Genomic DNA, 12,277 nt, shown 5'->3' with positions numbered 1-12,277 from the left:
TGAAGTTTGAAGACTCTCTATGTGTATCACACAACTATCTTTTACTGGAATCCCATAAGCAACTTGCAGAGCAACAAAATAAAACAACTGTGGGCTTGCCTCTTTGGAGTGGGTGATGAAACTCCATGGGAGGAACATGGAACTTGTAACTAACTTTCAGAGGCTTATCCCGAATGTGTTGAGGGTCTAATGAAGAACCATCTGGAAGAACCTTTCAGCTCTAACAATAACATAAGAGACATAATTGTAGAAGAACTGTCTTAATATCTGCTATTTTATTTCTTGGGAAAAGTCAACAGCTGTCATAAGCTAGAGCTGCATGGGAACCAGCTTCTAAAAGCTGGGGAGTACAGCTGTAAGCTGCTCCCTCATTTCCCTTGTCCTGTGGGCTTCTTGGCTCTATTTGAAGATTTTGCTTGTGTGTTTTTACTGAATAAAGCTGATGGTTTTGCTTCGTTCTAATGTAAGCAATTTTTGACTCACACTCACCTGGTAAGAACTGGTAAAATGAGTTAAAAGCTTAGTTTGGCTCAAGGAAAAAATTGAAATATATTTTCTCTTTATCAGATGATATTGTGGAGAGGTATGATAATTTATCCAAGTCTGTGAATGAAAGGAATGAGAAGCTCCAAATAACTCTGACACGATCCCTAAGTGTGCAGGATGGTTTGGATGAAATGCTGGATTGGATGGAAGGAGTTGAAAAGAGTCTTGAAGAACAAGATCAAGTGCCTTTGAATTCTGCTGCTATTCAGGATATTATTAGTAAAAGCATTGTAAGTAGCATTCTCTGAAAGAAGAAACATTTGTTTGATAATTCAGATTTCAAGAAAGAATTAAAATCTTAGTTTGGCACCTTTAATGGATTCAAAATACTTAATAAAGAGGACCGTTGCGTGAAGTGAAACTGCACATAAGGATTTTTGTAGCTGAAATAATCTACACTGATGGTCTAGCTGTACTGATTTGTTGCTTCATATGGTGGATCAGTTTCGCTTCTTAAAATTTAGTTATAAGCAATACTATATATTGTATATGTATTGCTGTAAGCAATAGTTCTTGCTTTTTTCAGATGCTAGAACAAGACATCATGGGTCGCCAAAGCAGTATAAACACTATGAATGAAAAAGTGAAGAAGTTCACGGAAACAGCAGATCCATCCACTGCATCCACACTGCAAGCTAAAATGAGTGAACTTGCAGGACGGTTTTCTGAAGCAGGTAACAAGCATAAAGAGAAGCTTATGAAAATGGAGGAGTTGAAGACTAAAGTGGAGTTATTTGAAGGTCTTTCAGAAAAACTGCAGTCATTTCTAGATGAGAAAAACCAGGCCCTCAGTGAGACGGAGGCACCAAGAAAGGATGTTAGTGAAGTGTCTCAGTATATACAGGTACTGTACCATTCCATTTGTATATATTGTGCATTTCTAGTCTAACTCATCTAAGTGATTGAACAATAAATAAGGCATGCTTGTTTCCCAACTTTGGTCGGTTAGCTAAAATCAAGAATTTAATTTTGAACAAGTGATTGTAAAGTCTAATATGAAGAATGTAACCCTATTTTGCAGGAAGCTAGTGTAGAATTGGCACAACATAAGAAGGATCTGGAAGTTTTGCAGCAGCTTCTTGAAGAACTTTCATTCCATGCTCTTCCTGGAGATAAAGCATTGGTATTAGAAAAAGTAAATGCTTTGTCAAAGAAATTCAGAGAGGTAGAGGAGACTGTAAAGGAAAAGTAAGTTGAATAATTAAAGTGTTTCTGCTTTGGCTAATAATACAGTGTGAACGTGGTGATGACTGCTATCTTCTTGCATGCGATCTCAAGAGATTGCAGTTAACCACAGAGTAGACATGTTTTTTATTTTAAAAATGAGATTCTATTTGGAAATGCATCTGTAGTTAGTCTGTCTGGTTCAAGAGCTCTAATGTGGGCTGTAAAAGCAAGTGACTTTTCAAATTTTTTGACATTCCCAGGAGTCCTGTCAGTTCTAAGCAAACTCTACTTCTCCCCTTCTCTGATAGAATATAAATTGATGCTTGTGCAAATTGCTTTAGAGTACCATTTGGAATCAGGCTGCAAAGGAAAACTGGAGAAATTATTAGAGCTTCCATATAAGTTACCTGTACAGCAAGACTAGATTTTCCACATTCTGCTCATATCCATAAAATTAGTTTTTGTGACTCTTTGAATTTAGGAATAGCAATACCGTATTGATTTAAATGTTGGTTTAATTACTAGAAGGAATACTGACATTCCTTTAATTGTCTTTAATTGTCCAGAGAAGAGGATGTATCATCTTGTCAGAAACAAATGGATACTTTTGAGCTTCTTGTAGAATCACTGAAGAAATGGATAAAAGAAACAACAGAACGAATTCCAGCAGCACAACCCTCTCTGAATACAGAGGAGTTAAAGAAACCTTTGGAAGATACATTGGTAAGACATTGTAGAGAAGAAGTCAAATATGGCTGAAGTAAATAGGGCATCTGTTAGTAGCATAAAAGTACAGACTTAAGGTGTGAGCAGTCACAGTAATTGGGACTAGGGAGCTTGCAGCCTGCATTTACATTCGTATTTCCTTTGCATGTTTAGATATACTGCAGGGGATTCCCAAGTAGCAAGGTTGTTCCTTTCTCTATACTGAATCTTTTAGGTCTGAAATCAGTTTTGTAATCAACAAATGACTGTCTTTCTTAACCAGAATTTAAAAGATGAATGGACATTAAAAGCACCTGAACTGCAGAAAATGAATAACCAAGGAACATTGCTGTGTAATCTAATTACTGCTGTGACTTCTCCTGCCAAACTGAGAGCAGTTGCAAAATCAGGTACGCATTTGTATAATCAGGTAAGCCTAATACTTAAGGAATTTTTAAAACATCTAAGACAAAAATTAAAATATTTCACCCTTGGATTAGCTTTCTGAATATTATGGCTTGTGAGAAGTCAGTTAGGTATGTCTGTTCTGACCATTGTTTGCTGTGACTCTCATTTAAACTGTCTTAACTGCTGTAGTAATTCAGTGCACATTCTGATTGCTTTACACTGTCAAAATAGTGTAAAAGTGCTTTGATGTAAATGATTAACAGGTCCTAAAGCTGTTACTTCAGTATGTAATTCCCAGATAATGAACAAAATGAACAGGATCATAGTTGCCTTCACCTCACCTCAGAAAGCTTCTGATAATGAGAAACTGGCTGACTCTGATTGGTGTTCAGTGCTTCACACAGCCACCAAGTCTGCAAGTAGGACAAACACAAACCCTGCTTTTGCAAACACTGATGTGCCTGCACACCTTTGCTGCCACAGAGATACCTCTTCAATGGCCATAAGGCTATTCTGTGTGATGCCAAGCAAACACATGAAGGTTCGCAGAGTCACGGAGTTTTTGTTAGAAGGGTGATGAGGACGTGGTTTATCTAAAAAGTGAGCCTAGGCAAACCTGCTCATCCCAGTATGATAGCATAATTAATGCTGGTCAATATTTTAGTTGAAATAACAGCACGGAAGCAAATCAACTCCAAATCCCAGCATGACTCTCCTGGGCCAAAATGTGTTTCCAGTCTGGAGCTTCAGCTAAATCCTTTTTACTAGTAATCTGATTTTAAAGACAGCAAATCTGTTTCCATGATTTTCTGTACTCTAGTGTTTAAATGTGAATTTGCTTTACAGAAACAAGTAATTCTGCTAAGTATCATTCAAGCCATAGTTCAAGGCATGTGGTACCTAGGGTGTTTTAATGGCCATAAGCACATTTTCAGTCAGTTCTTGAACTGACTAGATATGGAAATAAATTCAAGTGTGTTGGCCTACATTGGTCATCTGCAAAGGACTGGGAGGATGGGGACAGCCAGAGGATACCTATTTGGCAAGAGTAGAACACTTTCTTTCTCACATCTCTTTGTAGTAGCTGCCTCTGGTTTCATTCTCTTTTGAATTTTAAATAAAAATCTTTCAAAGAACATTTTGGAACCTTATATGGGATATTTGGGCTCCTTCTTCTGCCCTTTCTCTACTCCTATGCATCCAGATAGAAAAATAATTAAATAACTAGCATATAAGAGCAGCTGTAATCCTCCAGACTACACTATTCACCCTCTTAGACAAGAGCTGTACTGTGTATCACTTAATCACAGTTATAAATACCAGAGTCCAGCTAATAGAGCATGAAGATTTACAAGGTTCTGGCTGGGGTCTGTGACTTCTCTTATCTGTTTGTTTTCTCTTGCCATCCTCCAGCTGCCACTAATGTGGTTCTCACTGCCCAGCTGGTACTGTGGGGTGGATGCATAGCCTTTTCCAAGGCAACCGCTAATCTTTCTCTGTTAATTGCTCATCTGGAAATACATATGTTCAGGAGAGTGGGAAGTGATTCTCCTTGCAGTTCTCTGTGGCTTGACCACATGCCCCAGCTCTGTGTTCTGACAGCATTTTACAAAGCCCATGTAGCCCTGGTTAGAGAGGCTTTGAAATTATGTTTAATTAGTAGGGCTGCCTGGGTGAGTGGCTGCCTCCAAGCGGCAGTAAGGACTTCAGGTGTAACAGTAAGGACTCCGCATTGCAATCCCTGTCATGGAGCACATGCTTAAATCTCGCTCATGACAAGATAGGGAGGGATCCGTCCAGTTGGTATCAAGAGCTTTTTGTGCAGAGGTACGGTGCTGCTAAATCGTAGAGTCATTTAGGTTGGAAAAGACCCTTAAGATCATCAAGTAAAACTGTTAACCTAACACTGCCAAGTCCAGCACCCATGTCCCTAAGCACCACATCTACACGTCTTTTAAATACTTTCAGGGATGGTGACTCAACCACTTCCCTGGTGGGTAAAGGTGTCCTGAGTAAGCAGTGCCTTTGTTGCGGTGTCTGCAATGACCGCTCTGGGCTCCTCTGCTGTTTAATGTTTAGTGCTCTCCTCAGAGTCTCTGCGTTTGCCAGCGAGCCCTCTCCCAGGCCATACCCAGACATGGCTGGGTAAAACCATGTTCTCAGTAGGCAGTAGGGAACAGATTCCTTTTGGGGATAGGAAGGAAGTGATGTTAGCCATATGGATGTGAGTAAGCCTCATAGCTAGGGCATAGACCTTTGTCCACTATAGTTGTTTATTTAGCATGATATTGTGAACGCTAGGACTGCTTATGCATCATGCACGTGTGCATCCATGTGCACACAGACCCGCTATGCATATGCTGTGCACATGTGGTACCGCTTATGGTACTAGCTGGCTGGAGCAGTTTAAAACATAAAACAACCTTAAAATAGTTAAAGTTTAAATAAAGTACTTGCTATTACAAGGTTAGCATTCAGATATTTCTGTAATGGTATAATGAGAGCTACGTATCATGCTGTTTTGAAGAGGAAATGCAGTGCTGGGGTTTTGGTGGGAAAAAGCCCAGATAAGCATGGGACTTCATCTTCCCTGATCCACAGGTGGCACAATGTTAAATGGTGAAGGAGGACCTCCAGGAACTCAGGATTTCCTGAAAAATAAAGGTCAGTAAAAATTCCAGGGTGTGATAAAGGAATGTACTTGCCAATTACTGTTAAATATGTAAGTATTTTTTAAATGTTGTACATAAATCTGCTTGTAGCAGTCACTACTGGACTGAAATTTCACATCACCATCACGTAAGGCAACTATATTGACGAGGACATGATACTAAAATTAATTGTAAAAATACCTACCTTCAGTATTTTCTTTGAAGACAGAACAAATCTGGCAGCATTTTCTGAATCAGTATGTAATTCTATAAATGTATACAGGGATAGCTATTTTAATATAACACATGGCTTTTGAGAAAATTCTAATGCACGTGTATGTGGTTTGAAACTTTTAACACCCACCAGCATTCACAACACACACAAACACAAACACACATATACAAAGACACCCATTTTACATATGTTTGTATCACTGTATGTGACCAACCCCTTTAAAGAAACAAAAGAACTTACACAGCCACTTTATATGTGCTTATGGATAGCCATGTACCTGCATCCCAAGTCTGCAGTGTCTGTTCTGGTAAACTATAGACTTCTTAGTACACAGTTTGCCTGCTGTGCTCTCTCAGTGATAAAACACGTTTATAATGGTACATGAATGTGAGCAAAATACTGTTGCAGTAATGTTAGGCTCTCATGTAAGTAACTGAACTGTAGTCCAGTATGTTCAACTTTTTGTCACGGAATTGTTGCTTAAAATACTAAAATAACAATGGGTAGAAAGATTGAAAGGTATTTGTGTACCTGCGTGTATTAAAAGTAAAGATTTCTGTGAAATGAGAAGCTCTTGTAAATAGGACCTTACATTAGGTCATTCAGATGTAGTGTTACCACATTTAGAGTGAATTGAAATCATTTGTAACATATTCAGCAACTTCTTATTTGGGGGACTTCTATCTATGGTAACTCTGAATACTGTTTAGAAGTTCTTGAAGTCTATTGTTTGAAGGGCTTGCAACCTATAACATAGTCTCTGTGCATCTCTCCTTTTACAGAACTGACAACTGTTCAACAAGCCATGTCTGATGTAAATCACGGTTATGAAGATTTGGGAGTTTTACTGAAGGAGAAGATTTCAGAACTAGAAAGTATGCTTTCAAAAATGCAGAATATTCAGGAAGAATCAACTTCAATGATGCAGTGGCTGCAAAAAATGGACAAAACTGCATCAGACTGGGAAGCTGCTCCAACTGATAGTGAAGCGGTTAAAGCCCAAGTTGAGCAACATAAGGTACTTTGTGCCTTCAAAAAAATACTCTTTCTTGCAGTTATTGGGTAAATTCTATTTGAACAACTGATAGCTCAGCCTAGCTTAATGTTGCAGAGAGTATTTAAATGATCTTAGTATGCGTGCTAATCAGGCTTAGAGCAAATCTGGCAAACTATGTCAGTGGAGTGAAAGGAGCACTGTGTCAGAGAGGAGTTGTGCAGGTCAGAAAATAAAAATTTTGGTGGCCAGTTTAAATAGGTGAGGCTATACTGATTATGCAATAAACTTTTTTGATCTCCTTAGTGGTTTAGAGATATATACTGGATTGCTTGTAAGGTCTGAAGGGCTGTATCTATCCAAAAGCTGTTTCTGCAGCTGCTGGTTCACTGATAGTCCACAGACCCCCCCGGTCTCTACAGCTTCAGCGGCTTATGTCTATTCCAAGGCAGTGTTTCTCTTCAGCAGCCATGTCATGCTTGTTAAGTTATATAGCTGCACAACAGTCTCCTCCCTGCTTTTTAATTGATTTGAGAAAACCACTGAATCAGCAGTAAGTTTCTGTCGTGTTTAAGCATTGGAGACGTATGCTTCTCTAGCAATGAAGGACAATATTTACACGTGTAAAGGTTCATCTATAACGGGAAATGTAATGCATAGGGGAAATTCTTTCCTTGCCTGTGATTGTGGAGAAACAAGGACAGAATTTGATTCAACTGAGGTTCTTCTTTTATATTTGGTGGGTCACCCTTAAAACTTAATCTAAACAGCTACTAACTTACCTCAGACTTGGATAACTTCAGTCCTAAAACTTAGACTAAATGTGGAAGAAAACTAGCTCCTTATTTTTTAACAGAGAATGGGCAAAGCTAACATGACCATCTTACCCCCGGTGTAGTAACAGAAGAGTATTCACAGATAGTTGGAAAACTGAGCCAAGTGCTCAGGCAAGAGTCATCCTTCTGATGCAGTTGGACCTTTTACTAGAAGTTCTAAATCAAGCATAGTTTATTCAGTGTTTTATGTTAGTGGGTGTGGGATATTTAAAATGCAGCTCCATGGGGCAAGCTTTCTTACTTAGAATATTCATGTAAGAGCCCTTTGCCAGGCATATAAGGACTGTTCACTTCTGTCTATAAGAACAGCATGAATTAGGAATTGCTGGGACATGTCAGTCTCCTGCTACGTCTACACTTTAAGCTGTGGTGCTCTTTAAACTATAGTTCCACATGATCTAGAAGAAGCAGTCTATCTGTGATAGCAGGACTTCCATTGAGGTAAATGAGGCCACACCACACTCCTCTCTGTTGGTGCTAGCTGGGTTATTTCTGCTGTGAACTGTACTGTGCATTAGTCAGTTTGCCTTCTATACAAGAATAGATTCCAAGAGTATGTGAATATGATGGGACCTAGTGGATCTTATTTATGTGAATTCTTCTAGTTCTGTCACTGTTCAAGTTAAACAATAATGGTTATTATTAACATAGATTAAATCTGTCAGTTTATCTCTTAAAAAAAAAAAAAATTACCAGCAACATATGCCATTACAAAGTGTTTTGAGATTCATAGCAGAAAAATAGTACATAAGTGTTAGATATTTATTGTTTATCTTCATGCTTGGCTTCTCAGTATTATGGACTTTAAACTTTACACTTTACCGTTCTTCTTTAGTCTCTCTTTTTTTTTATCACTTGAATTTGCAGCTTTTTGAAACTGAATTAAAGCAAAGTGCAAATAAAGTGCAGGAACTAAAGGACAAAGTGACAGAGCTGTTGGAGAAGAACCCCGACTCTCCTGAGGCACCCAAGTGGAGACAAATGTTGGATAAAATAGGTACTTCAGTAAAGCTGTATTACAGCTCAGACTGATTTGGAAGTTGTTTTATTATGAGGCTTTTAATGTTAGCAATTATTGGTATTTTTAATGTCTTGTTCCCTCTTACTCCTTAAATTCTGTGGAAATAACTCCCTTTACAAGAGTGTAGGTCTAGAACAATTCCACTGATGTCCATGGGCTTTGAATTTATATCAGTGCAATTGAGAGAGGCTATAGCTTGACTCCCTGTTTCAGAGGGCTTTATCTTTTTCACAGTGTGCAGCTAAAACTTGACTGGTCAGTTACTGCTCCAGATAAATATGTTGTTCTTCTTACAAAATAAATTAAGTTAATTCTAATTACATGTAAAGAACAGTTTGAGTTGTTGGTAATGCTCTTCTGCATGTTTTTTCCCATGCATTAGTGGCTTTTGTCATTTTGTGGTTTTGATGGCTTTCTGCCATTTTCTAAAACTGACTCCGTAAATTTTGTCAAAAAAAATTTGGAAATTACCATATGTGGACAATAGATTTTGAGATACTGTAGTGCATAATTGTCATGAGCTTTTGAAAGTTCTTCTTAGGTTTGTCATATTTTAAATAAAAGGTCAATCTTGCTTCATACTGCTAGGAATTTGTATAGCTACACCAACAGTAGTTTTAAAGATTAGAATTTTTGTGATCTGTCCTGTTTGTAAGTGAAACTCTGAAAAGTTTAAGTAGCAGGTAAGGTCTCCGAGAGAACTTGAGTAGTGTTGAAAGGGAATTAATACAGAATGAGCAGAGTTCAAAGACAGTGAAGTGGCAAAAGAAACTGAGAAAACATGGCTTAAATTCAGGGACAAGGAGAGTTAGCAAAATATCAGAGCTGACTGAGCAAGCACTGATAGTATCACAGAGGGAAGGGAGAAGTTACAAGATCGTTAAGACTCCATGGCTGCATTGGAAGCCACTTGCTACAAGTGGAAGAGACCATAGATTGGCCTACGTGTGAACCTAAGCTCACTCAGCACTTTTGAAATACCTGTGTGCAGAAGTATTCTCATTGCCTGTCATTAGGTACCTGCTTTAGATGTCTAAATGAGGCAAATCTCCACAGGCTCTTAATACAGACATTTGAAAGAGGTGTGCTCCTTCACAGGGCTGTTCAGATTAGCCTAAATTAGGGCTTCTGCTCAGCCTTGGAAAGGTATCTGTTTCTTTTTACGGAATAAGCAGGAAGATTTGTATCTAAAGCAGGCACCTAAGTTATAATTGAGTACAGCCTTTTGGCTTTTACATCATTTGAGGCTGAAGCCTGAACTTGGTGGTATTTCATTTAGTAATACTCTAATCCAATTTTATTACGTGTTGTATATTCATTGCTCTAAAAATTCCGCACATGGCTGTGCTAAACTGCAGACCTTCATCCAAGTGTAAATGGATCTGACTGTTAAAAGATGTATTTGCTGAGTCACTGCAATAAGGCATCTGGAGTTAATCAGCAAGAAGCCTTATGAGAAAGCTCTGTTTATGATTCATATATAGCCTGCTGTCTGACAGCCAATCTGCTAGAAGGTGCATGCAATATGTTAACATTATCATTGTTAGATTCCAAATGGAAAGAGCTCAATCAAGTTACATCTGAGAGACAACAAAAACTGGAGGAGTCCTCAAATTACCTGACCCAGTTCCAGACAGCAGAAGCTCAGCTAAAGCACTGGCTTGTAGAAAAGGAGCTAATGGTCAGCGTGCTGGGACCACTGTCAATTGATCCTAACATGCTGAGTACACAAAAGCAACAGGTTCAGGTGAGTAGTGCCAACATGCGTTACTGATTTAAGTTTCCTCTGCTTTTTTGCTATTAGCAAAGTTGTATTTTGCATCTAGATAGAGTACAGCACAGTTAGTCTGAGCCATTTACATTTGTTTATCAGCAAGTATCAGCTTAAGTCATACTTGACTACATAATTACAAGAAGAAATTACAAGACTGAAAAGAGATCAGAACAGCTAAAGAAAAAAAACGTTGAGGAGATACTGATCCTCTGATACATTCTTTTGTTTGACCATGGGTAACTCTGTAGTCAAATGAAAATGTTCCTTTAAAGTTTTATTAATTTGAGTGTATATGTAACATTTTATGGTCAGTCCTCATATAAAGTCTATGCTGTAGAACTAGCTTTTTGAGATTTTATTCACTTGACTGTGCCAGTAGATAATAAAAATATGAAGGCAAGTGAAATGCTTTACTGTGAATAGATACAGGGCCAAGAGTGTGAAAGACAGAAGAAATAGTGAAAAAGTGGAGTAGTTTACCTACAGAATAGAGCAAACTGCAGGCAAAAGAAACAAAAGTTAAATCAAGGTTGCAGAAATGAGAAATTTTAATTTCAAACATTTCTATTGCTGCCAGTTATTTTAAACTGTGATGAGAAATAACTTTTTTATTTTGCAAAAATATTATTAAAGCTGGCATATCAATATTCATTAAAACTAAGTGTTTAAAACATGAGCTATGTTCTAATACTAAGTGAAAATGACTTAATATTGTTTTCTAAGTGCTTCAAAAATCTAGACAGCTGGCATAAGACTATCATGTATCACATAACAGTCCTTAAAAGTTAAACCCAATTGACTTAAAAAGAAAGGGTTTGGAATGCTCCGTAAAGTAAAACCATGATATCTGTCCCTTCTTGTGCAAGCACTGTGACTCACTGTCAAAAAAAAAAAAAAATACTGGGAACCAGTGATATAAACTATAAAGGTCTTACAGTACACATTCAGTCATTTTGTGAATTATCCAAATATTCTCTGTGCTATAATAATACATTGCAATATTATGTGAGAATACACCTTCTTTGAAGTTCTATCTTAAGACAAATATGGAAACTGTCTAGGAAAGAAGACACTGCTTGAAACTAAACAGTGATTATTTTACTTGGTGCTGTTACTTAATTACTGTAGTATTAACAGATTTCATTGTTTACTTGTATCTGCTGATTGAATTTCCATTAGATGATGTGTAAATGAACCTTATTTTTGCTGGTTCTTTGATGTAAATGCTTGGAAACAACACAGTTTATGTGTAGAAGATGCAACTGTTTCACTGGCTTTTAAACTTGGAGATTGGTTACTCAGTAAGAGAACTTAGCTACAACAAATTCTACTTTGCTTTTGTCAGAAGCACTTTGCTTCTTTTCTTCATGAGGTAAATGCTTTTTAAAATTTCCTTTCTTCCCAGATTCTGCTCAAAGAGTTTGACACCAGAAAGCCACAATACGAGCAGTTAACTATGGCTGGTGAAGGGATTCTGATGAGACCTGGTGAACACCCACCCTCCCATGAAATTGTAAAAGAGCAACTGGCAGCTGTGGCACAAAAATGGGACAGTCTAACTGGCCAGCTGAGGAACAGATGTGACCGAATTGACCAAGCCATTGTGAAAAGCACAGAGTATCAAAGTCTACTCAGAAGTCTATCTGATAAACTAAGTGCATGGGATAGTAAACTAAGCAGCAGCCAGGCTGTGAGTACACAACCTGATGCTGTGAAACAACAACTGGAAATTGCTAGAGAAATGAAGGAGGAAATAGAACAGGAAACGAAGAATATAAATGCAGCTCAAGCTCTTTGTGAAGAGCTGTCAGTACTGGTTGGAGAAGAGTATTTGAAAGCAGAACTTACGAGACAATTAGATGGCATCTTAAAATTGTTTAAGGATATTGAGCAAAAAGCAGGTTAGTATTTATTTAAAGAAAAACAGTAACTAAGGCATA

The 12,277-nt window shown here is 37.9% G+C and overlaps 1 protein-coding gene across 16 annotated transcripts in view; it reads left to right on the top strand.

The window, feature by feature from the left end:
• DST (dystonin) overlaps positions 1-12,277 on the top strand; it is a 307,062-nt gene that overhangs the window by 214,080 nt on the left and 80,705 nt on the right. For all 16 annotated transcript variants that reach the window (XM_069805989.1, XM_069805986.1, XM_069806003.1 and 13 more), the window contains 10 exons: positions 568-776; positions 1,073-1,390; positions 1,568-1,734; positions 2,280-2,436; positions 2,702-2,828; positions 5,428-5,490; positions 6,495-6,730; positions 8,410-8,539; positions 10,111-10,310; positions 11,743-12,238. In XM_069805989.1, the coding sequence (XP_069662090.1) occupies positions 568-776; positions 1,073-1,390; positions 1,568-1,734; positions 2,280-2,436; positions 2,702-2,828; positions 5,428-5,490; positions 6,495-6,730; positions 8,410-8,539; positions 10,111-10,310; positions 11,743-12,238 (2,103 nt within the window). The remainder of the gene's footprint in view (positions 1-567; positions 777-1,072; positions 1,391-1,567; positions 1,735-2,279; positions 2,437-2,701; positions 2,829-5,427; positions 5,491-6,494; positions 6,731-8,409; positions 8,540-10,110; positions 10,311-11,742; positions 12,239-12,277) is intronic.

This window comes from Haliaeetus albicilla, chromosome 18 (genome assembly GCF_947461875.1).
Source record: "Haliaeetus albicilla chromosome 18, bHalAlb1.1, whole genome shotgun sequence".
NCBI lineage: Eukaryota > Metazoa > Chordata > Aves > Accipitriformes > Accipitridae > Haliaeetus > Haliaeetus albicilla.
The sequence above is the reverse complement of the archived record's forward strand: the minus strand, read 5'-3'. Positions and strand labels throughout refer to the sequence as shown.